This window comes from Gymnoscopelus braueri, assembly GCF_963280865.1.
Source record: "Gymnoscopelus braueri genome assembly, chromosome: 1".
Classification (NCBI taxonomy): domain Eukaryota; kingdom Metazoa; phylum Chordata; class Actinopteri; order Myctophiformes; family Myctophidae; genus Gymnoscopelus; species Gymnoscopelus braueri.
The window spans coordinates 18,044,541-18,069,395 of NC_137603.1; the positions used below are offsets into that span (position 1 = coordinate 18,044,541).

The following is a 24,855-nucleotide window of genomic DNA, read 5'->3' on the forward strand; positions in this document are numbered from 1 at the left end:
TATAACTCAGCACGTGTTATACCTACTCGTTAAAAGTATATATATATATATATATATATATATATATATATATATATATATATATATATATATATATATATATATATATATATATATATATATATATATATATATATATATATATATATATATATATATATATCATTAAAAAAAACTTTTATTAAACAATAAAAAATAACAATAATCTTGTTGGCCAGTGTTGGGCATACTTCCCACAGTAATGTAATGTTTTTGATTGATTGATTGAAATTTTTATTAGGCAAAAGAATGTAAAACAACACAGTTACATTTATAATGCTTTTGACTAAAAGGTCCGGCCAAAAATGTATGTAATGTAATGTAATGTAAGGGATTACAATGCCAACATGAGGCCATCAACACTTTACCTAAATTTAAATATATTTTTACATTAAATATATATATATATAACTAACATCTGACTAAAACAGAGCTGACATATTTTGGGGATTTTTTTGTTTTACATTTTGATATACATGCAAATACATGTAATGTAAAGGTTATAGATAGGTCTAGACTGTATACGATTGGTGTTTTCTTGACCACATGCCTTACAGCACCATCTGACTGCCTGTTTTGCATTGCGTGAGTCGGGGATGGGGCCGCTGGGGGCCTGGGGCCCTAAACGATCATCATTGGCCCTGCAGGGCCAGGGGCCTCATTGAGACTTAATCCGTTCCTGCTGCTATAAAAAAAAACAAAGGCAAGTTGTTATTTCAAGGCTAATATTTTCCTTACATTTCCTTCTTAAAACCAAACACACCAAGATGAACGTCTATATTGTCTGACCATAATTTCTTTATACGTATGCAAACAATTCTTAAACAAATGAGAATAATTTTATAAGGAATATTGCTGTGCTCAGTAGAATGAGTGAATTTAAATGTATACCTGCTCAGCAGGCCAACAGAATGGCACATGGCTTGATGCTAGCTAGAGCATGGATGCAGTCAAAGATCATGCACTTAGTTAGTTCTATTCAGCTATTTAAATTAAAGGTGGGGTACGGGAATTTCTTTGGTTAAAATAAGTGTTAAGTAGCTATATATTCTGATTATAGTACTAATTGCTATAGAGTATTTGTTCAGTAACAGGAGTCTCCATGTCTCTCCAGCTCTTTATTAAACAGAAAATGCATTTTCAGGTCAGGATACCAATTTTATCCAATCAGGATAGAGAACTAAGACAGGATACCTACAGATTAAACAGAATTGAAAGTGATGACACAAATAAATGAGCAGGCAAAATAGGAACTGGAACACTATACAAATTAAGCTGATAAATTACTCTCTCCTGATTGGCTGAAATTGTATTTTCTGTTTATTAAAGAGCTGGAGAGACACAGAGACCACTGAACAAACACTTTATAGCAATAATTAGGCTACTATCAGAATATAGAGCTTTAACCTTTTAATAACAACCTTTTTATTTTAACAAAAAAATATCACTTACCCTACCTTTACATTGATTAACTAATTGAAACATTTTCAAATGTAAAACAGCATCCAGAATGTGTGATTAGTTCTATTTGCTTCACCAAATAATCAATTCATTATTTATAGATTATTTGGTGAAGCAAATTAGTCCGCAACTGGTCCTAGCAGGCTGTTAAAGGTAGGGTAAGTAGCCTAATATTTTATGTGTTAAAACAAGTGTTAAATAGCTCTATATTCTTATAAGCATCTGATAATCATCTGGTAGGCTAATCATTGCATTTGCTATAGGATAGTGTTTGTTCAGTTACAGGGGTCTCCCTGTCTCTCCTACACAGAAAATGCATTTTCAGGTCGGAAATTCGAAGCAATGTCACACACAGAAATGATGAGCAGACAAAATTGTAACTTTTGGGGTGTTTTATCCTAAACATTTCACTTACCCTAATACCAGTGGGAAGGAAGGGGTTTTAATAGCTTTTTTACTTGTCATGCATGCTGTTTAGAATTTCCTAATGTCCGGCGTCCGCCTGATGGAGACACAAGGTGGCGTGCCAACCACTTAAATGGTGCGCAGCACAACGTCCTTATTTCATCCTCCTATGGACAGTTGTTGCTCAAACAGTTTGAAGACTTCAGCCTTTAGCCTATTCTAGCCATGGATCAAGATGTATATATAGATGTATATTTTTTTAATTGATTTTTATATCATACGAAAGTAAAAGTCAGACTCAATAAAATGCATCTTAGTCTTGATCCAAGGCTAAGCCTATTCCCAATTTCCCAAAGAATATGGTTTATAAATATACCTAATATACAAAATATTCAGTCTAATTTAGGGTATTGATTTATGTGTGCTATGGATCGTAATTGCCATACATGATTTGCATAATATCGTAGCTAATCACGAACTAACTGCGTGAATGGCCACATAGTTTCCGGGGTTGCTAATCCATGAATGTAATTTCCAACCCGCCTATAACCAGCCTGTCAATCCGTCCAGCGGCCATCTAGCGGTATAACGTCGCAGAGAGACGCAGCGCAGAGGAAACAAACATGAAACGTCCCGGGCGTTTAAACTTGATATACTTAACAAACTTTATTGTTGCCTTGATTTGTCTGTGTTCGGTGAACGGTAAGTCCCTTTGACCTTTGTTACCCGTTGTTTTGTGAAGCAACTGATTTTCAATTGACCAAACCGACTCGCTATGAACCGGTATTTATTATGGGGGCTGTTTGTAGTAGGCTATTCTTCCTAGAGCTCAAAGATGCCAGACTGCCAGTTCCTTTCATGTCACCAGTGGTGGGAAAAGTACTCTTAAAATAGTAGATCTAAAGCTCACAATGCCTTGCATTGCAAGGCATTGTGAGCTTGTAGATCGGCTATTTTCAAATGGCCGAAATGTCTGAAGTGGGTAATGTGTAGGCAATGCTTTGTAAATAATCAAAATCTATAAGTAACTAGTGACTAAACGTTTTCAAATAATTGTAGTGGGTTAAAAGTACAATGTTTGCCTCTGAGATGTAGTGGAGTAGAAGTAAAAGTAACTAAAATTGGAAATACTCCATTAGAGTACCTCAAAATTGTACTTAAGTACAGTACTTGAGTAAATGTACTTAGTTACTTTACACCGCTGGCAACTTGTAGGCCTAACATGTTCACATATTCTTAACAATCTCTTATCTGTAGCTATCTTTATGATGTAGGTTAGTTACACTGATCTTAAATCAAAGTACTCTCTCGGCCGATATACCATAACGTTTCTCAATATGTTTTGCTTGTCAGTAGATTTTGATACCAAGGAGAATAAAAACAGGAGACCAAAAACTATCAACAACAAAAGAGAGAGGGTTGGTATCACCACAAAGAAATAAATAAAATAAAGGCATTTAATTACCAAACTTGTGTCAAATGGTGTCACAGAGAAGAATAATCAAATGCTGGACAACTACTTTTTTCTTAAGGATTTTCACTGTAGGCCTAAAACATGGCCTATGCCATGTTTTTCTTGGCACAAAATCTCTGTGCATCATTGTGCCCCCCCCCCATTATTTAGGCCTATCTATAATAGCATCATTTTTTTCCCTTCTAAACCTCTAACTGTCATCCACATATAATTAGGAAGACTTAGATAACAAAGTCCAAATGATCATTGTCATTGTGTAATGAATGAGCAGATGTTGGACTGTTTGTATTTCAGGTCAGCAGTGTCTAGCACTAACACACCCAGTGATTATGATAAGAAGTATGTTTGTAAAATGTCATACAATTAGCAGCATGCTGTCGCTGATGACGTTGTTTCATCAGTGGATGTTCTAGCTACAGTAGGCCTGTATGGAAAATATTGTCCTTGTGTTGTTTTACTGTGGCTACATCCAATGTAAGGATCTACCTTTGTGTGTGGCCTGCAAAATATTTAGGATCCTCAGATTTGTCTCGCTGTGTCATGTATAGGGTCACTTAAAAATATATATGTAGGCTACTGAGATAAGGATATTGAAGGTATACATCAGGATATGATTGAGGTATCTCTGATTGCGTGCACCTTAAGGATTACACCCTGTCCACCTGTGCACCTGACCTGTCCACTTGTTGTTCATGAGATCAGGTGGGATTCTTTTAGGACCTGAGCCTCTTCACTGCCTTGGTGTGTAATTAGACATACCTGGAAAAAGGGTGTATTACACGTGTCTGACCTAACTAATCCCACAATCTCTTAATCCTCTGCATACTGTAAACACTTCTGTTATTAAGCGGCAACCAAATTAAGATCAGCTGTCTATTCAAGAGGTTCTCCAAGATTCACACTCAAAAGCCATCCGTTCCTGATGTTGGTTTTCATTATTAAAGCAGTAGTAGACACTCTAAACACAGTTCTTAATTTTCAAGCCCACAAATGTATAGAAATTGCTGTAGGGAATGCATTCATCTCTACAGAAGTGGATATCCTTTTAAATTGGTTATTTTCCAATTCTATATCAATACTATTACACATTTATTTGCAGTGCACCTTTTTTAAAGTTGTTGTTGTTTCTGGATCAGGAGAAACAAGTCTTGGTCCACTAGACTAGATATTCAATCTCACTGGTTTGTCTGTAAAGAAAAGGCTGTTTTGATACTGATGTTCATGCTGCAACATGTACAGTATTAAGGTTGAAAAGCCAGTCTGTTCAGTGCAAAGTTTCCACAGCCACTGTTAGGTTGAATGACTTAAACTGCTGTTCTCATACATGCAACTCTATGTGTTCATGGTAGTAAATATTGATAGCACAGTTAAGGAAAGAAAAAAAAAGAATCTGTGATGTAAAAAATAAAAAGTCACTGGAAGATTGTCCACAGATTCACTTCGGGCAAGCAAGGAATCAAAATAGTGATAAGAAATCCAATGAGTTACCAACAAGATGAAATAGAATATCCTAAACTGTGATTTATTTATTTATTCCGAGGTGACTACCTGACCTCTTAACTCCTAGGTGTAATTTTCCTGGCCTACAGTAGCACAGATCTGTCAGTCAGCACTTTGGGCTCTATAGCCAAAGAAGGCCCCAATTCCACTGTTGCTTTGTGTTGCTACAAATGTTCAGGCTAGAACCAGAACAACAAAGGGCAAACATAGTACCGGTAGCTCAATATATTGCTCCATAACATACTAGGCCATAGGTAGGTTTTATTCTAAAATTCTCCCAGTTTGGAAAGGTCTTCATCTGAAGTTTATTATTAAGTGTTTCTAAATGTATATACAGTACGTATGTCACCTTGTCCACAATGACTCAATGCACTGATCATCATCAAATCACAACAGAAGGCCATGGAATGTTCCATATTGGATCTCTAATTAAACATCTAACATATGGAATCAAAAGGTCAAATTATTGATGAACATATTGTGGTACATAACGTCTGAACTATTCTTCGTAGATTAGAAGAGACTTAGATGAGACTGATTGAATTTTGAAAGCTTGTCTTGGGCAATTGTTTGGGACACAGGTCATCTGGCGATGAGCCATGCAGCTAAAGTATGTACACCACAAGTTTGTCCGTATTCCATTTTGGAATGATACCCTTGATTTCACAATGTTAAAAATATAGCCATTGTTCTCAGTTGCTTTTAGTTGAGCAGCGAAGTGATTGCAAAACTATTGTAATGAGGCTGTTTGTATGTACGTCACTCTGTCTACAATTAGTCAATACACTGGATCATCTTCAAATCATAACACAAGGCCATGAAACTGCATATAATTGAACTGTAATTCACATATGGTGTAATTTGTTGGTCAAAGGTCAATGACTCTGAAGTAATCTGGCAATGAGCACCTATGCACACCTCTAGGTTGCCCTTGTTCGATTTTGAGTGTAGCCTAAATTGTCTAAAGTAATTTGATGTCTCCCCTTTCTCTCTTTCTCTCTTTCATTCTTACTTCCTCTCATGCTGTCTGTTTGTTTGTCTCTCTCTCTGTCTCTGTGTTTCTCAGGTGACTACTGTAAGGTGAATCATTGTCTTAATGGTGGAACATGTGTGACAGGGGTAGGGGAAGATCCCTTCATATGTATCTGTGCTGATGGCTTTGCTGGAGATACCTGCAACCTAACAGAGACCGGTACAGACAGGAAGAGGACACTTTTGAAGAATAGTACACTACCGCAGTTTCGTCATACTCCAAACCTAATTACTTTCCTCCTTTGCTCTGGAATCTCCTCTCAGGGCCGTGCAGTCCTAACCCCTGCAAGAACGATGGCTCATGTGACGTCGTCGCTCCAACCCGCCGAGGTGACGTGTTCAATGAGTACATATGCAAGTGCCAGCCAGGCTTTGAGGGCGTCCACTGTCAGAGCAGTAAGTACCACTAACCTGCATTCCTGTCTGTGACTCAGGGCTACATCATGTCTGCCCTTCACCGATACATCTGTCTGCCCACCCTGATCCATCTTATCCTTTCTGCTCTGTTGCCTGGACACAATTCATTATTATTATTATTACTATTATTATGACTTTTGTTTTGCCAGATTAATGTCATTTGTGATTCTAAATAGCATAAGGACATGCACGCATGGCAATCCTAGGTAAGACAATGGACAGTGTATGTAGTGTGCATGGTATTGGCTGGGATGTACGGTAGATTTTTTTTGCATGCAGAAAAGTGCAACCACCCAAAGTTTCTTTCCACACTTCCACAGCAGTGTGAGAACACTGGGGGTCTTGCAGCTATCTTGGGAGTTTCATGAAAGACCTTCATTCAGATGGCCGGGCGGTTGTTTAGTTAATTAGCAAAATGCCACTCCAGGTCTTTTAGCATGCAGCAGACGTCCACATGCAGATTTAACATTGTGTCTGTTTGTGCTTCCCACAGACCATAAGCCTTTGAGTTATACTTAGTTGCCTGCCAGTGTCTTGTGTCGAAGATAGCTGATCTACAAGCTCACAACGCGTTGTGCCACGACGCGTTGTGAGCATATAGATCTGCTGCTTGCGAGACACGATTCACAGTATACAGTAAATCAGGCTTAATGGATCAAAGAACTTAATTATGAACAATGGAATGCTATTATATCCTCTTAAAATAAACCCTGGATTACTGATTTGGGTTGTTGTTTGAGCTTGAGATTTATTGCAATTAATTGCAATTAAAGTGGTTTCATGATTCAACAGTGTTTTGTCACGTGAACATACTGTATTGCAGGCAATTCTTATACTTGAACTTCCTCAACAGTGTCAAACAATACAAATACAGCAAATTAGTCAGAATAAAGTCAGAATAATAATAATCAGTTATAAGAAAGGGAAGGAAATACCTGGAATTGCTTTTCACCAAGTCATAGTTCGTTTTATAGAGGGGAAGGGAAATGTTTGAATATTATCAACAGTAGATTAATAATAATAATTCAGAACCTGACAAACGAACACCCATTCATTAGTTTGCGTGCACCTGTGTTTATGTGTTCCCTTCTTATTTTACCTTAGCTTAAGTAAACTAGCTTAATGTATCCAGCCACTGAAGCCTTACCAGAGAAGCAGACCAGTGCTGACCTGGCATTTATTGGGAAAAAACAACTCATCCTTCAAAGTCCCAGTTTGACCACCAATTACAATGTTTGTGCAGTCTGGCTGTTCACTCCCACTGTACGTATTAAGTCACAGACGTCATGGTTTCTATGGGTCCGTACAGTACTGTAGGTGGGGGATTGGGTGGAACACAGTCTGTCCAACTAACCACTTCCTTACATGGCACCAGTATTAGGCTGCTGTTGGTACTCCACTCTATTCTGGATGTTTTACTCTGAATCACGCAGTCGATGACCTCATTTGTGTGTCTTTCGATGTAGTCACACAAACGTACCCCTGTTCCTCATGTATGTCTAGAAGATGTGTACTCTATGTATCTCTGGCTCTCTTTCTCTCTCCCTTTCTGTCTGTCTCTCTTTCTCTCTCTTTTTCTCCTTCAATCAGCCCTCTTCATATCACAGCAATACATGGAACGATTCTTTTTAAGTTGTCAAATCAAATCCTCTTAGTGTTAACCAGAACAGGGGCTTAACAGGTCTTTGGCTGGGTTTTATGAGTCTAGAGGAGTCTTATGGATTATGTTATATACGGTATAGTGTATATCATACCGTTTTCTCAGTTAGATGTGTTATGGTTTGTCCAACTGTAGCTGTAGCAGTACTTGGTAAAATATCCTAGAGTATTACCCTTATGATAGTGATTAAGTTTTTCCCCTGCAGGGTGGCAATCAAACATCCCCCTGCAGTTGGTGCTCTATTCATGTGCCCTATGAAACAAGGGTGCCTCCCTGTGGGGAGAAGAATGAATTGCATGGCTCCATGCATCACATCAGATCTTATAATAAGAAATTATGCCCTTTCGAACCCAACCCCAGCCATTGCCCTCGAAATCTACTTGGAGGTGTATCATCATCTCCCCGCTCATGTGTTGCCCCTTAGGGGCATGTCCATCGTCAACTGGTGCAGAAGGGCAAAATATTCACCATCAGTGGTGAGTTGGCGGAGGCACAGCGGGGGTATCGTGTTCCTACATGTACCTCATTATGTCTGCAGTGTATACACTGTAGGATCCGGAGTGTACATTTTATTTTGAAAGTGTAAAAATAAAACCTTAAATGAACACTCTGGAATTTAAGGTATACACAGTAAAATAATCCAGTGTTAATTGGAACCAAATGGAGTTAATGGACCATAACATTCAGGGTTTTACAGTGTATTTTGTCTGGGATGTATGAGCGCAGCTGTTCACCAGAACACTAACCATTTTAACTCATAGTATGTGTTATAGTTCTCAGAGCATCCTTCACTACTTCTAGACTAAACATGTACTGGTAAAAAAGTTAAGAGGAAATGAATCATGGACTGTGTATTGTTTTCTTATTCAAGATGTGAATGACTGTGCCAGCCAGCCCTGTAAGAACGGAGGGAAATGCAGAGATCTAGATGGAGACTACACTTGCCACTGCCCCTCACCCTATGTTGGAAAGCAATGTCATTTACGTAGGTCAACCATAATTACATTTATTGAAAATGTTCATGTATGTGCCTGCAGAGTATTTTTCAGCCACACCTTTATTCCAGTGAAAAAAAATATTTAGCGTCTCTATGTGCGAGTTAAAGTTTATGATGTCCTGTTTGCATCTCAGGCTGTATATCTCTGCTGGGAATGGAGGGAGGGGGAATTGTGGAGTCCCAGGTGTCAGCCTCCTCTGTGCATTATGGCATTATGGGCCTTCAACGCTGGGGCCCCGACCTGGCTCGGCTCAACAACCAAGGCTTAGTCAACGCCTGGACCTCTGCTGCCCATGACAGGAACCCCTGGATTGAGGTGAGCTGAATGTACAGGAACACGCTCAGACAGCCACTGACGAGGATAGTATGATCATACAGACAGAAATCTGTGATTCCATCATTGTGTGATTAGGCCTCTTTCTCTGATCTTATGCTTGCCTTCGTGATGATGACTCTGTCGTGATTGACATGAATGAAAATCCAGAGTGCCAACACTGAGAGAGTAAAATGGATCCTCCTCTTAGATCGATATGCAGAAGAAGATGCGTCTGACGGGCATCATTACCCAGGGTGCCAGTCGCATGGGCACGGCTGAGTACATCAAGGCCTTCAAGGTGTCCGCCAGCTTTGATGGAAAGACTTTCACCACCTACCGAGCGGATGGCCAGAGGAAGGACAAGGTCAGGAGGTTTGCCATGTCTCAACTATACTTAACTTCACCTTGTTCTGGTTTATGTTTGCTGTAGTATAAAGCAACTTTGACATACAGGAAAAAGGTTTTACCAAACAACTTATTTTATTAACCAACTCTGTTTCCTGTGTGACGTTTCCCAGGTTTTTGCGGGTAACTCAGATAACGACAGCACAAAGACCAACATGTTTGACCCTCCAATCGTGGCCCAGTACATCCGGATCATCCCTGTGGTGTGCCGCAAAGCCTGCACTCTTCGCATGGAGCTGGTAGGCTGTGAGCTTAATGGTAAGTTGGTAACCAAATCCAAGTACAGTACAGTTTGGTGCACTTTCTTGCCTCACCTACTTCCATTCACTGGTTACCAGAACAAATACTAAATGCATTTATGCAGACTAAAGAGAAAAAGGACAATTCCTATCATTAATTCAAATCCATTTCCTATGATCCTTTGGGCAAGAACTGCTACTGAAAGTATCTAAGCAGAAGTATAGGAAGTAAGGCGGGAAGGAAGTTACGTTAATGCTGTACAGATATGTTTACATTACCGGGCATGAAAACCGTGTCGAGATTAGTTGAAAAAGACGGCTTCCGGAGGAAGTACATTATGTACAGTATAGACACTTTCTGTTGCAGTTCTTCACCAGGTTTTCCTCCTTGTGAGATGAGAAAAGCCAGGGAACGAGGTTAATTGCCAAGGCTCTGAAGACGGCAACGTTGCTTGGTCGTCAGTCTATCTATCCGTCCAAACAAGATATCTTGAAAAGTTTTAAACTATTGGCTGGATTGCCATTGAATTATCCCCATGGACAGATTGCCATAAAACTTGGAGCCCAGGAACTACTCGAAGGGCTTTTAGACTCTGTTTAGAGGCTAGTTTCCATTTTTAACGGAGAGAAAAACATCTACATCCCTGACGTTAGTAAAACAACAATGTAGAAACGTCTTCGTTAACTTTCCCACTCTGTATTCTTTATGGTGTGGTTTGAGTCTTGTTGTGGTTGCCCTCACAAACATGATGCCTGTGACGAAGGCTTATTTTAATGGCATAATATGAGCCCCATTTAGCTGTGGTTAGACTGCAGAGAAAATGTTATGAACAGTATTCAGTGGGCTGCAATAATAGAAACACATGTCCTTTCAAGCCTGACGAGACACACATACACACAATACTTTTGCTTTGTCTCCATAATATTCCACAATGTCCATAATATAATGTTCTGTGTTTGTAAAATGTGCTATATAAATAAAGTGGATTGGATTCTGTAAACGGTACATTATAACACTTTTATCCAAAGCGCTTTAGAATTAATCCATTCACACACCTACGGCAGAGGAAGCCATGCAAGGCACCAAACTGCTCATTGGGTGCAGTTAGGGGTTCAGCAGTCACTAACACTAACCCAGGGAGTGTCAGGGATCAAAGCCGAAACCTTCCGTTTCCCAAGTGGCCGCTCTACCTCCTTATTCCTTCATATCTCTGTCTATATCTATAAAAATATATCTTTTTTTCCTGCTTGGTTATGGGTTGAAAACAAATATTTCAATTGATCAGAGAACTTTTCACCATTTTCCTGAAGTTTCATGTACTATATCCATGAAAAGGACATCCTCTATCTGTTCTCTTTCTTTCTCCACGGGTGAGCTCATTGGGTTGTTTCATCTCTGCTGTTCTTCCTGTCCTCTCTTTCTCTCTGTCCTCGTTATTTCCCCTCTCCTTCTCCGTCCCTGCTTTTTATTCACAGTTTATTCAAACGCGGCAGGTTGCTCTGAGACTCTGGGAATGAAATCCCGCCTTATTTCTGACGGGCAGCTGACAGCCTCAAGCTCTTTCCGCACTTGGGGCATCGATAGCTTCACCTGGCATCCCCAGTATGCCAGGCTGGATAAACAGGGGAAGACCAACGCCTGGTCGGCTGCCACCACCAACCGCTCAGAGTGGATTCAGGCAAGAGAATCACTTCATTATTCACAATGGCTCACATGAGTGTATAAAATATATAAAGTATTTTTCTTTGTGCGTAGAAAAAGTGTGCACTCAAAATCACAGCTGGAATCAAGACACATGCAGACGCTTATTTTAGTTTTACCCATTTGCGTATGTTGGTGAAGACACTGTTTTAATAATGTAATAAATAATATTTTATTTAAAATGTATCAAGTGGATATTCTGATGTATAATAGTTATCTGTGTTCCTACTGTAGGTAGATCTAGAGAAGACCAAGCGACTCACAGGCATTATCACCCAGGGTGCCAAGGATTTTGGGGTGGTGCAGTTTGTGTCAATGTACAAAATAGCCTACAGTAATGATGGACAGTCTTGGAGCATGGTGAAGGAGGAGAACTCGCAAAATGACAAGGTCAGACAAATCTCTAAAATGTCCCCTCCGAGCACATCATTTTGAATGAGCCTTGCATATACTTGCAGAATATGTCTGATCATTACTGCTAAAACAGGTTTAAATGACCCCAATTACTTTTTGTATTTATTTTTTGAAACCTTGAACTCATGGACAATTCTGGATTGTGTTGTATTCCTTCACGGTCAATGAAGAATCTGAAAACAAAGAAAATACTTCTGTTTGCACCGGAAGGATTACAAATAAGATTCAGTGAAAATGTGGTGTTTTGGAAATAATGAAGTTCAGACTGAGCTCAGCTGTATTTGAGTTTTTATATAGTTTTGCTTTTGATTCTTCATTCACCATGAAGGAACGTGACACAAACAGTCTAAAACAATTCAAGGGGAAAGGGTCATTTTGGGGGTTAAGTATTCCTTTAAAGTTGTTGGGGTTTGAGATAATGTTTGTGAAGTATTATTGCATAAACCCTCATCTCTTGGTGCAAAATAAGTGAAAACAACAAGACTTTGATCTCTTCATTGAGTGTAGCGTTAGCAGGACCATGACAGACTTCTCATATACTATCTAATAACATGTAATGACTGCCCAAACCATTCACTCTGAACAGCTGGGTGGGGCCAGTAGAATACATTGAAAGCAAGGTGTCAGGGGTGAGTTGGTTCTCTATTTCTCTTACAGATATTCCAAGGCAACGTTGACAACAACACTCATAAGAAGAACCTGTTTGAGCCCCCGTTCTATGCCCGTTATGTCCGTGTTGTGCCATGGGAGTGGCATGAACGCATCACCCTGCGTATGGAGTTTTTGGGATGTGATGATTAACGCTTCATTACCCACAAACCAACAGTGCTATACACAGAAAAATCCTCAGTGTTAATTTAACTCTGAAGGATCAAATGTAACTTTAAATGTATTACTGTCAGAGTTACATTTTAGGATTTTAATGTGTACAGTATTCGGTTCCAGTCTCCCCCCCTCTCCTGCCCATACTTCAGGCTTCACCGGGGTAGAAACATCCTACCTTTTTCTAACACAAGGACACAGAAGCTGAACATGTATAGAATGTACCTGGCTGGCAATGGGATTTGATTTTCCATTCATTTCCGCATACAAGTGTGAATAAAGCTAACGTCAGCTGAATAGCTGGAATAATATGACTTTGGGTTTATACTATGTATGCATTTATTCACAGAGAGGAAATTCTAGCGGCTCTGCAAGTGGTTTCCTCCACGTTCATGAACTTTACTTGCCACATAGAAGGATTTTTATTGGTTCCTACTGTAGTCTCTGCAAAATTGGCACCTTGTGATTGTTGCTTTCAACTCCTGCAGTTATGCTATGAACTAAAAGTAAGCTGACAGTTTCATGGTCTTACCCTGTTCTTCTTCTTCTTATTATTATTATTATATTATGCTGACTCATGTGGTAGCTTGCCTTTTGCAGTTCACCAGGGAACAACTTGCCTATTTCATGCAAAGTCCATGGTGGACAGACAAAAGCCACTCGCAAGTTTTTCACTTGCAGTATCTGGACATTTGGCTGCTGTTTGGTTAACAGATCAGGATTTGGCATACTGAAGCAGGGCCTGTGTGCAATATAGCTTTTGTCAGAATAATGTCAGAATAAATATACTAACACATTTGAATTGCAGTGCTTTGCAAAAATCTCACGTGTCAAGTGATGGGCATATGGATTTTCTGCATAATGTTTCATAATAAATATTTTAAAAATGCTTTACACATTTTAGCAGGATGTACCTTCGTGCATATGATTTGATCATCAACCAGTCATTTGAAATATTTAGAATAATATGTATTCACTAACTGTGGTTTTACATTGTTGTTTTTTTAAATAAATTGGTCTTGAATGAAAATCACTTATTTAAGGTGTCTTATTTCATTCACGAGATGTAATTAAAACATGTCTATATAAAGCATTTGTATGAAACACTGGACACTTTATTCAACCACATATTTCTTCCCTTTGTTTGCCAGGGAGTACTATTTGTAACAGGCCAGATAATGTCCATCTCAGAATGAGTGTAGCTACTGTAGCAGATCAGGAAGGAGGACTGTCACAGTGCTTGCACAGGCATAACGTAATACTCATTATTGTTTAATGATGTCATTGAGTTCACCAAGGCACCAAATCCTCTAATATGGTCTAACATAATATTATAACGTAACATTTTTCATATTAAAACAAATGTTGTCAGTCCTTATCAATATGTCGCCAGGTCAAATAATCTGAAGAGTCTTCTATTTACAATGTTTTCTCAAAGAAATTAGCACGGAAATGGTTTACTCACAGCTCTGGCGAGTTATTGGCTTACAATTCTCTACTACAGTAAGTGTAACTGTTACACTAACGGGCATTGGCCTGCTGTTTATGACAGTAATTACACCCTGTCATGTCGGCCCCTCATCTCTCAGTTACACACATGGTCCTGGTATTTCTAGCCCCTGGCAACTGCTTTCATCTGTTCACTATGAAATGATTACACAAGACAGACTATCCATAATATACTGTACAGTATCTGTGGTCTCTCTGTGTCTAAGCTATGTGGTTACATATTCTACTTGTGTAGGCCTATGTGATTTCCACAACAACAGGATTCCGGGGAAATAATAATAACCTGTCCGGGAAAACAGTAAAAAATATATTTTTCAAACTGGCTTAGCAGAAGGGTTGCGTCATGGACATTCTACTGTCATTTGGCTTTCACTCTTACACTGATCTGACGTGCACATCTTTTACTTCTGGTCCTGGACGGTAGCTCTTCCACTTTGCTTTGTTGCTACTTATGGAATCTTAACAAAGAGACGTTTTGTGGTAAGTGATGATCAAGATATAATTAATCAGTGGTGGAGAAAGGCTTCTCACCCCCAGTAGGATACTCCTGGTCAAAATGTACTCAACTACAAGTGAAAGTTGCTCTGTCAAATTTGTACTTGAGTTTAAGTGAAGGAGTAGCCATACTTGCTTTTAAAAATACTTAAAGCAGCACTATGTAACTTTTTAAAAATGTATACAATTTAATTTAGTCCAATCTGTATGTAGAGTATGTTAATACAGTACAATATAACTTATACATTTGGGGTGGTTGTATTTTGTCTCCCTGCTCTTCTATTGAGGCATTTAGATCGTGTCAAAGGTCATGTCTCACCTAGACACAGGATCTGACACGAATTTTGACCTGATGGTCAAGATTCAATTTATCCCCCCAACAAGCAGGCATGCTCTATTAGCTCAATGGTAAAAATGTCAGCACTTGAGCAGGAAACCGGTTTCATATCCGGGATAGAAGAGGAAAGTTACATGTTACATCAAAAGTACATGCTTTTTAAATTACTTAAGTATGACATTTTCAGCTACACAACAACAACAAAAATCAATATTAGTGAAAATAGCAGATCTACAAGCTCACAATGCATTTCTTCTGGTCTTAAGCAAAACATTTTCTTTAACAAAATTGGATGCATACATTCACCACAAATTTGTGAATGTATGCTTTCGTGACATTCTGCACTTCACTGTCTTGACTGAACATTGAAGTGCCTTTTTAAGTGCTCCTTTTTATTTGATGAATCGTGGTGATGTACTGGTTGGTAGCCATTGGACAGATCATCTATTATTTGATGACTTTCAATTGAAAATAGAGGCAGGTATAATAAGATTTATCTTCTTCCTGCTCCTTTTCATATGTGGAATATGTAAAAGGAAAAAAGGAAAAAAGGAAAAAAGGAAATGAATGTAATCATGTAAAACCATAAATGGAATAAATAAAAATGAAATGTAACACGTACGCTAATGTGAACTAGTTTCAAAGGTCTTATAGACCAATTTGGAAATTGTAGTGTCAAGATCATTACTATAATGTGATCTCTCTTATTAGGCCCCAGGCTTGCTGTGTTACCTAAAAAAGACCAGTTATTCATAGGAGTTTGTGGTACATCCTGATGGCAAACTACCTTCAGCCACTACTGATGATGGGGCTTCTCTTTGCATGGGTAGTCCAGGCTGCCCCTGACCACAACCACTTCTTCTACCAAGACTTCCTCAACGGAAATGGCAAGAAAAACTGTATGTAGTCAACCTGCATGATTCAGTTATTATATTCATTAATTAATGCTTTCATTACTAATGAGTAATGACAGTATATATTTTACTAGACTTTATGTCATATTGCAATGCCTATTGGCCTAATGCCAATGGAATCTTGGCTTTGTTAATGCCTAATGAGCTACACGGCCTTCAAAATTGTAAATGCAAATTTGCCCGATATGCCCCCAATTCCCGCATATCTGAGTAAATACCTCCAAAAGGTTAGCGACACCCACAGTCACAATACCAGAGGGAGCGTTAACAACAATTTGGTACCACCCACCCATAAATCAAACATGGGCAAATTCTCCTTCTACAGCACTGCCACCCAGGATTGGAATAGTCTAACTCCATCCCTCAAAAAATGCAGTTCGCTGGGCTCATTTAAAAGAGCCTTAAAAAATCACCTTTCAGGAGGCCAAAGGTGGAGGTAGTACCATTTTCCCGTTAGACAGCAGACCCCCCCCCCCCCCTGTTCTTGTACATATTTTTTTCCCCTCTTTTTTATTTTTTTTGTTGTACATAGTGTTATATATTGTTTTTGGCTGTTTATTTTGTAATGATATTTGAACTGTGGTGCCACTATATATGCCTATGAATTAAATACCAAGGCCCTCATTGGAAACAAGTCCGCAAGGACTTTTATGAACGGACCTGTTAGACAAAGTATTTTAAATGTAACTGTGCTGTTTTACATTTTTTGCCTAATAAAATATTCAATTCAAAAAAAAAATGCAGCATTGAGCTGACCTCTTCTCCCCATGGTTTTACCCTTTCCAGTCCATTCGAATGGTGTCAACCTCAATGTGGAGACCTCCCAGGCATCTGTATTTGCTCTGCGTGGGGGCAATGCCACCCTACCATGCAGATACTGGTATGAACCGGAGCTGAGCTCCCCGGAGGTGGTCCGGGTCAAGTGGTCCTGGGTCCCTATAATCGGCGGCCAAGAGACAGACGTGTTGGTGGCCATTGGGTCCCGCAATCGAAGCTTTGGACAGTTCAGGTTATTGATGTGCTGAAGATGAGACTATTTATGATGAAAATGTGTTTGTTTCACACAACATAAACTGATGTTTGTGTCTCTGTTGAACAGGGGCCGTGTGCATCTAAGACAAGATGGTCCAGGAGATGCTACACTCTTGATGTCGGAGCTTCAGCTGAATGACATGGGCCGCTATCGCTGTGAGGTCATACATGGGCTTGAGGACAAGAGCAGTTTAGTGGACCTTGAGCTACACGGTAAATCCAACATCCATCCATATATATTTGCTTCACAGTAATTATTTTCACAGTCAACGTGACTTCAAACGTTGCATGAAATAATTCACTCCACTACAATGTTTTTATTTATTGATTATTCTTTAGTTCATAATTTTTCAGTCATAGTGAACCTTGCCTTTGACCTTTTATAAATGGTGGATAACTAATTTGTTCTTACTGTACATATACTTACTGTAGGTGTGGTGTTTCCCTATCAGCCCCCACATGGACGCTACCGTCTGAATTTCCTGGGGGCCCAGCAGGCCTGTGAGGATCAAGACTCAACCCTGGCAACCTTTGAGCAGCTCTACACGTCCTGGGAAGAGGGTCTGGATTGGTGTAACGCAGGCTGGCTTGCTGATGGGACCGTCCAGTATCCCATCACCCAGCCCAGAATACCTTGTGGAGGACCTGGCCTTGCTGCAGGTGTGAGGAGCTATGGCAGACGCAATCGCCACCATCATCGCTACGATGTGTTCTGCTTCTCTTCCTCACTTCGTGGTGGGTCCAACAATGCAGTCCTATAATTTTTGCGTACATGTATACAGCAAACGCCGGAGTGTTAGTTTAACTTTAGTTAGTTTAGTTGTGTAAAAGTGTAAAAAATCATTATAGGTCTATTTAAACTCTAAACCAGCTGCCAATTGTGCTCCTCCGAACACAATATTTTTTACAGTGTTCATGAGTGGGATGCTGGTGAGGGATCATGTGATTGTTGCTGCACTGCTGGTTGGTCAGGGCTTCTGTTCAGTGGGGAGGTGGATCTGGGGGAGATTGTGTGTACCTCCATATGAGTAATGTCTCCAATGAAATTACTTCCTGTCAGGTGAAAGGAAATGGCTGGCATATAGCCTATATATTGAAGAAAAGACAAGGGAGATAAGATAAGACCTTTATTGATCCTGCGAGGGAAATTCAGGCACAAAAGACAGTACAGCAGTTAAAAAAACAGGTGCAAGGGGAAGAAAGTACAGTAGAAACAGCATGATGGTGAGACATCACAGTCAAGCCAACACAGTAAGGTGGCAAAAACGAAAGAAAAAGTATATATGTATAAATATAAATAATAAATTAATCTATCATTCCCCCTGCTGCTGAAGGTGAGGGTGCTGGCAGCAACATGGGGGTCTGCAATGCATATTGGAAATTGGAAATGACTGGGGGAGAATATAAGAATGCATAAAATAAAGAAATAATTAATTAATTGGTTTCTCTTCTCTAGGGGAAGTCTACTATCTCCAGCACCCGCTCAAGCTGAACCTGACTGAGGCCCAGGTGGCATGTCAACAGGAGGGTGCTGAGATAGCAAAGGTGGGCCAGCTCTACGCTGCGTGGAAATTCACGGGGCTTGACAGCTGTGATGCTGGCTGGCTAGCTGATGGAAGTCTTCGCTACCCTATCACCAGGCCCCACATCAACTGTGGTCTCTCAGAACCAGGAATACGCAGCTTTGGGTTCCCGCCTCCACAGCACAAGCACGGAGTGTACTGCTATAAGTTAGTTACTGAGTGAATATACTGTAGATGCCTATGCCATTCAGAGATGTCAGAAACAGCAAGTTCGTTTAGATTCCTTCAGTGTCTATTTTAGAGCATGTTATGATGGGGTGCTGTGGCGTACAAATGGGATTCCTCCATAATTTTCAGGGACCTTAGAAATCTGTTTAATTACAATCACTACACAGTAACATGCTCAGTGTCAAACTGTAATGGGTACTGGATCCTTACATTTGAACACCCTGAGTTACAATTGTATAAATGAAAACAGGATTTGACGGTGTCATTTCACAGTAGGTTAGTCTCTAATGGTCTTGCATTACATTTCTGGTGCATCCACCCATCCATCTATACATTACATAAATTACAATGAAAGGGGAACTTTCAATGTTAGACAAGCCATTATCTATATTGAATTGTACTTATCTACTGTATTTCTCCTGTACTTTTATGTGATGGACTCTAAGAAGTAGTCTCACTACTTTGTTATAAACTATTGAACGTAGAAGTACAAAAAGCATTACTGTATAGGCCTACCAATGTAGGCCTACCTCAGTTAATTTCCACATAATAATAACACATCTTCTGTGATATGAATGTGAATTAACATTTTCTGTGATATTGGAAATACAATTTTTGTATTACGATTACATTGTCTGTCCCTTCAAACATCTTCTGTATAGAAGATCATAGTACATAGAACATGGTATGTTGAATTACATGCTGTAAGAGGCATGCACCAAACAGTTGACCACCAGAGGGAGAAATTAGACTAGATTAGTGAGATATAAGTGAATGGTATCTGCAACTACAAAAAATAAATTCAGTGTAATTTTATAACACATATGTTGACATAATTTTATTATCTAACTTTTGGAGTTTAGTTTAGTTTCATCGTTAGAAAAGTATACATTAAACAGAGAGAGAGAGAGAGTGAGAGAGAGAGAGAGAGATCACATCAAATCTTTTGAAAACATTTATCAAATCAAATGCTTTATAGAATTTTTCATTCCATAAATAGAAACCATATATATGGGAAATAGTGCTATTTTGTTTAAACCTGCTGCAGCACATTTCATAATTTGGGAAACATGTATTGTACATATATTGAGAGCCTATCTCAAATGGAGATTAGGTTACTGCCAGCAGATGGCAGACAAATGTTTCAGATGCATGAGTGGCTAGAACAAAATGTACAAACATTTTGTTCTGCTTACATGCATTCATTTAAATGAAACTTGATGTAGCTATATCACTTTATAATGGCGACTATATATTTGTTAATCCACAAATTTAATGTAATTCAATGACATAAAAAGCATGGTCAAATGCATTTTTAAAAATCAAGCTTAGAAAGTTTGTTTACACAATACAAAAAAGGGAAACAACATTCCAATGTATGTGACATAATGTATTCTCTTAGCTTTAGTGTAAGTCCTCGATGAACTGCATTTATGGAGTTCACCTTTAAGACAAACTGTAGAAAATATGACCCAGTAGCTTCTAAACGCAGAATTTATATACACTGAGTCCACGTTAATTCTTTAATTAATTGTCTTAACCCATTATTTTCTGAATTAGTTTGTTATTTTACATTAAAAGGGATTTTTTTATGCATTACACTGGCCTTTTACTTTTTTGTTATTACTCCATCTGTAAATTAAAAACAACTGGGATGAAAACCCTGGCCACTCCAACATCTCTGAGATGTCAGATTGTTGTATTGACCGTGACATTGAAGGTGGTGACCTTGACCTTGGACCTGTACAACCAAAACATCATCATGTCTTCACTGTGGCCTACTAAGCATTCCCACCAAAATTCCTATCTACACATCAGTTCTTGATTTTGACATTGACCTTGATTGTGACCTTGAACTTTTACCGTTTCGGCCTGGTGAATCGTGGTGATCATTCCCACCAAGTTTCATAAACTCCCGCTTACACACACACACACACACACACACACACACACACACACACACACACACACACACACACACACACACACACACACACACACACACACACACACACACACACACACACACACACACACACACACACACACACACACACACACACACACACACACACACACACACACACACACACACACACACACACACACACACACACACACACACACACACACACACACACACACACACACACACACACACACACACACACACACACACACACACACACACACACACACAGGTGGGGCGGCCATAGCTGAGTGGTTAGTGAGCCCGCCTAGGGAACCAGCTGGCCCTGGTTGCCCCAGGTTCGATTCCAGGCTATCCCAGCATATGTGCCGATGATATGAAATTTGTCCCTGAGCAAGACTCTTAACCCCAATTGCTCACAGGTTCTCATTGGAAACAAGACCGCAAGGACTTTCATGAACGACCTGTTAAAAGGAATTATCCTAACACACACACACACACAGGGTCAATTACAATACAGATATATAGATATTTGTGATCTTCTGTGTTTCTAATGTTTTGTTTTTGTTTTTTGCTTGTGTGTGTTTGTTTTACCTTTTGAATACAATGTGCAATGTTATACAATGTGCAATACTACTCCAAGTTTACGTATTTTGTGAGCCATGGCATTGTGGTAGTATAACCTGGATATATATTCCTACACCATTGCCTACAGAGCCTATGCCCAACCACTACTTATCAGCCACAAGGGCAGAGAGCTGCCAGAGTCAAAGAAGAAAGAGGTGTCAGTTAGATCTGACCCACTGCAAAATGAGAGAAGTGAGCTCATTGTGCTCTCTGTGCAGTGGCTCTGTCTGCAAAGACCACAGGGACAAGCTGGTGCTGGTGATTTGCACAAATACATTAACTAACATGCACGTGTACACACACACACACACACACACACACACACACACACACACACACACACACACACGCACGCACGCACGCACGCACACACACACACACACACACACACACACACACACACACACACACACACACACACACACACACACACACACACACACACACACACACACACACACACACACACACACACACTGCAGCAGATTAAGATTTGAAAATCTTGTTGACACTGACTACTGACTGCAGTGCCTAGTAAGTATATGCTTCCGATGTTTTTTTTCCATAGGGCTAGGATTAGGGTTAGTATAAAAGTTATATTACAAAGACCACAACTGTATTACAGAGGCAATTGTTCACATCCATTAAATCCTGTGCACAGTCAAGAACATTAGAATCAGCTGGGCGACGTCACAATGTGTGTCTAAAACATATAAACCCTGATTTTTACAGAGTATAAAATAAAAGCATAAGTAAATGGGATATAATTCTGGAGTTGATTGTCTCTCTGCCAGTCTGTGAAAATGATTGTCCGGTAGCCACATGATCATATAGCCTGGCCCTACACAAACCAACTTTGCAAGTGGATCACTGGCTTATTCAGTAAAGTGTGGCTGTAGCCTACATATATGATTGGTGGTCTTTTTTCCGTTTCTTTTTCTTCTACATTTATGAATTTATTTATGTTTCATGTCCTATATTCTTTGTAATGTGTATCATGATGACCCTGATGAAGGACACAAGCCGAAATGCATATCTTTGTTAGTTGTTCTCTGCCAGTGTTGCTGGAGTTTTGTGTAAAGCACTTTGAATTTCTCTGCTGTTGAAATGTGCTATACAAATAAACTTGCCTTGCCTTGCCATTAGTCATTCTTGGAATTGGCAGGTAATTGTGCAGATCTGCTAGAGAGCAGTTTCACGCTCTGACCCTCGCAATTTTGACACAATCCTGTGACTTGAATGTGCGTCACACAAGGTTCATGTGAATGAATGTTATACTAGCACACAATTGCCCCGGTGCCATGTTGGCATTTAGCCTTGTGGGCAGAATACCTTGCAACCATTGTGTTTTCCCTTCCTCGCTCTTTTATCTGCATTTCTTTTCTTTTTTTCTTCACTATTTTGTTTTGTATTACTATTATTTTTGTATAGATACATATATACTTCTATGCAATATATTATGAATTAAGTTTTGTTCTTATGTGAAAAGAATATTTGTGTTTTAAACTACTGGCCTTACTGTATATTAAACACAGAATAAGCCTGATATTACTCCTTTTGCAAAAGTACTCCCTGTCCAGGGGTTTTGTCAAACAAATTTGCACTCCTTGAAGGTTTCTCCGTGTCACCACCATGTGGAGTTTCGAAGACAAGGCAGGTAATGTCTTATTTCTATGGACGTCACATCAGTACCAGCCTCCCTGAACTGACTAATCCTACAACTATCGTTCTAAGTCTAACCATATTAATAGCTAATAATAATGAACAATCACCATTTTATCAATTATCATATTAATTCAATCATAACTGTTACTCAATATTGCTTGCCTAGTCATTTAATGCATTACTGTATATTCAATAATGCATGCATATGTCTTCATTACTCAGTTAACTTACACAACCCGGCAGTAATAACAACTGTGAGCCATACTTATTACAACTTATCTTATGATGTTCATTCTAATCAGTACAAATATGACAGTCTTCACTTTTCCACATTGCGTGACTTAACTCTTTACAGATGCAAACTGTAAATATGCACTAGAAAATCATGTGTTTATGCAAATGTCTTTGTATAATCCACTGTATAAGTAGCCTATGTAGTAGTCCTATAATCATAATTTATGTTTTCTATTGCATGTCTATTCCAATGTCTCCTTACACTGAACTTGAGGTCCTGACTCTGCAATCATTTATAAAGGAGAGACTTATTTGCACCAATGTCACCATGACAAATTCCTGTAAACTCATTGTACTTGGTGAATAAAGTGATTCTGACTCATGATTTTTCCCATCAGAATTGATCAGTCACATTTCACAGACAACTGTGTTCTTAACGTCACGCATGGTAACCAAATGAAGAGAGAGAGAGCGGCACGCCTCTCACAGATTCTTCAATTCATCTGTGGAAATAAATGTGCATATATACTTTTAAGACACGGAGACAGGAGAAAGGGAAGAGCTGTGATTCATATGTCAAAATGGGCTCAGAATCAAGCCAGCTTTAAATAGAAATCATTGGATTCCTTTACTTGGCAACGTCCCCTTCATAGTTGAGGTTCTCGAGGGTGTAAACCCCAGAGTAAGTGATGTTTTGGTTGTAACCTCAGGAAACTGTGTCATGGCACTGGCTGGGTAGATAAACAAAACAACACAGGAGACCGAAAAGGAATATTTGTTAATAAATGGTAGAATTTATATCTTTTTCAGATAACCTGCAGGTCAGTAAGCTACCTCTGGTAGTTTTCTGTCTGTCTCACCTGGCTGCCAAGTACAGAACAGCCTCCGCTTGCATAATATCATACAGTAACACTGTTATAACACTGCTAGACATACAGGCAAAAGATTATAAAGACCACATACTACATTCAACATGTGTGTGCTAATCGGCAAATAAAGTGTGATCTGCAGACCCTCTTGCAATTTACACACTAGTGTTATATTAGGGTCCTCAAGTTGATAAGGCTATCTATTATGCTACCTAAATCAGATAACATAATGACTTCATAGAAAACATGGAAATACTACCTAGCTGTAAAACAAGCACAGTCATACAGACTATTTCCCCCCTGTTTTTATTTATTATTATTTTCCTAAATGTTCAAATTCATTTGTTGTATTAAAATGCAAGAATGGGTTAAGGACAGTGGTGTAAAGTAACTAAGTACATTTACCCTGTACTTAAGTACAATTTTGAGGTATTTCTACTTTACTGGAGAATTTCCAATTTGCTATACTTTTACTTCTACTCCACTGCATCTCAGAGGCAAATATTGTACTTTTACTCCACTACAATTATTTGTCACTACACAAAACATACATCAACCACTTCAGCCCTATTTAAACTTCTGCTATTTGAAAATAGCCGATCTACAAGA

The 24,855-nt window shown here is 39.1% G+C and overlaps 2 protein-coding genes across 4 annotated transcripts; both read left to right on the plus strand.

Moving 5' to 3' along the window:
• The first annotated feature begins 2,473 nt into the window (after window positions 1-2,473).
• On the plus strand, window positions 2,474-13,916 carry LOC308090915 (lactadherin-like). Of its 2 annotated transcripts, none has more exons than XM_080436188.1 (10): window positions 2,474-2,607; window positions 5,946-6,071; window positions 6,176-6,307; window positions 8,860-8,973; window positions 9,120-9,301; window positions 9,510-9,665; window positions 9,820-9,964; window positions 11,422-11,624; window positions 11,882-12,037; window positions 12,719-13,916. In XM_080436188.1, the coding sequence occupies exons 1-10, from the start codon at window positions 2,529-2,531 to the stop codon at window positions 12,860-12,862; spliced, it is 1,437 nt and encodes a 478-aa protein (XP_080292314.1). In that variant the 5' UTR covers window positions 2,474-2,528; the 3' UTR covers window positions 12,863-13,916. The 2 variants fall into 2 exon arrangements, with proteins under 2 accessions (XP_080292314.1, XP_080292315.1); XM_080436189.1 differs by having other exon boundaries at window positions 11,440-11,624.
• A 902-nt stretch (window positions 13,917-14,818) lies between these two features.
• LOC308083717 (hyaluronan and proteoglycan link protein 3-like) lies at window positions 14,819-19,571 on the plus strand. Of its 2 annotated transcripts, XM_080426037.1 has the most exons (6): window positions 14,819-14,872; window positions 15,936-16,123; window positions 16,925-17,147; window positions 17,238-17,383; window positions 17,603-17,905; window positions 18,627-19,571. In XM_080426037.1, the coding sequence occupies exons 2-6, from the start codon at window positions 16,000-16,002 to the stop codon at window positions 18,914-18,916; spliced, it is 1,086 nt and encodes a 361-aa protein (XP_080282163.1). In that variant the 5' UTR covers window positions 14,819-14,872; window positions 15,936-15,999; the 3' UTR covers window positions 18,917-19,571. The 2 variants fall into 2 exon arrangements, with proteins under 2 accessions (XP_080282163.1, XP_080282162.1); XM_080426036.1 differs by lacking the exon at window positions 14,819-14,872 and having other exon boundaries at window positions 15,833-16,123.
• Window positions 19,572-24,855: the final 5,284 nt, after the last annotated feature.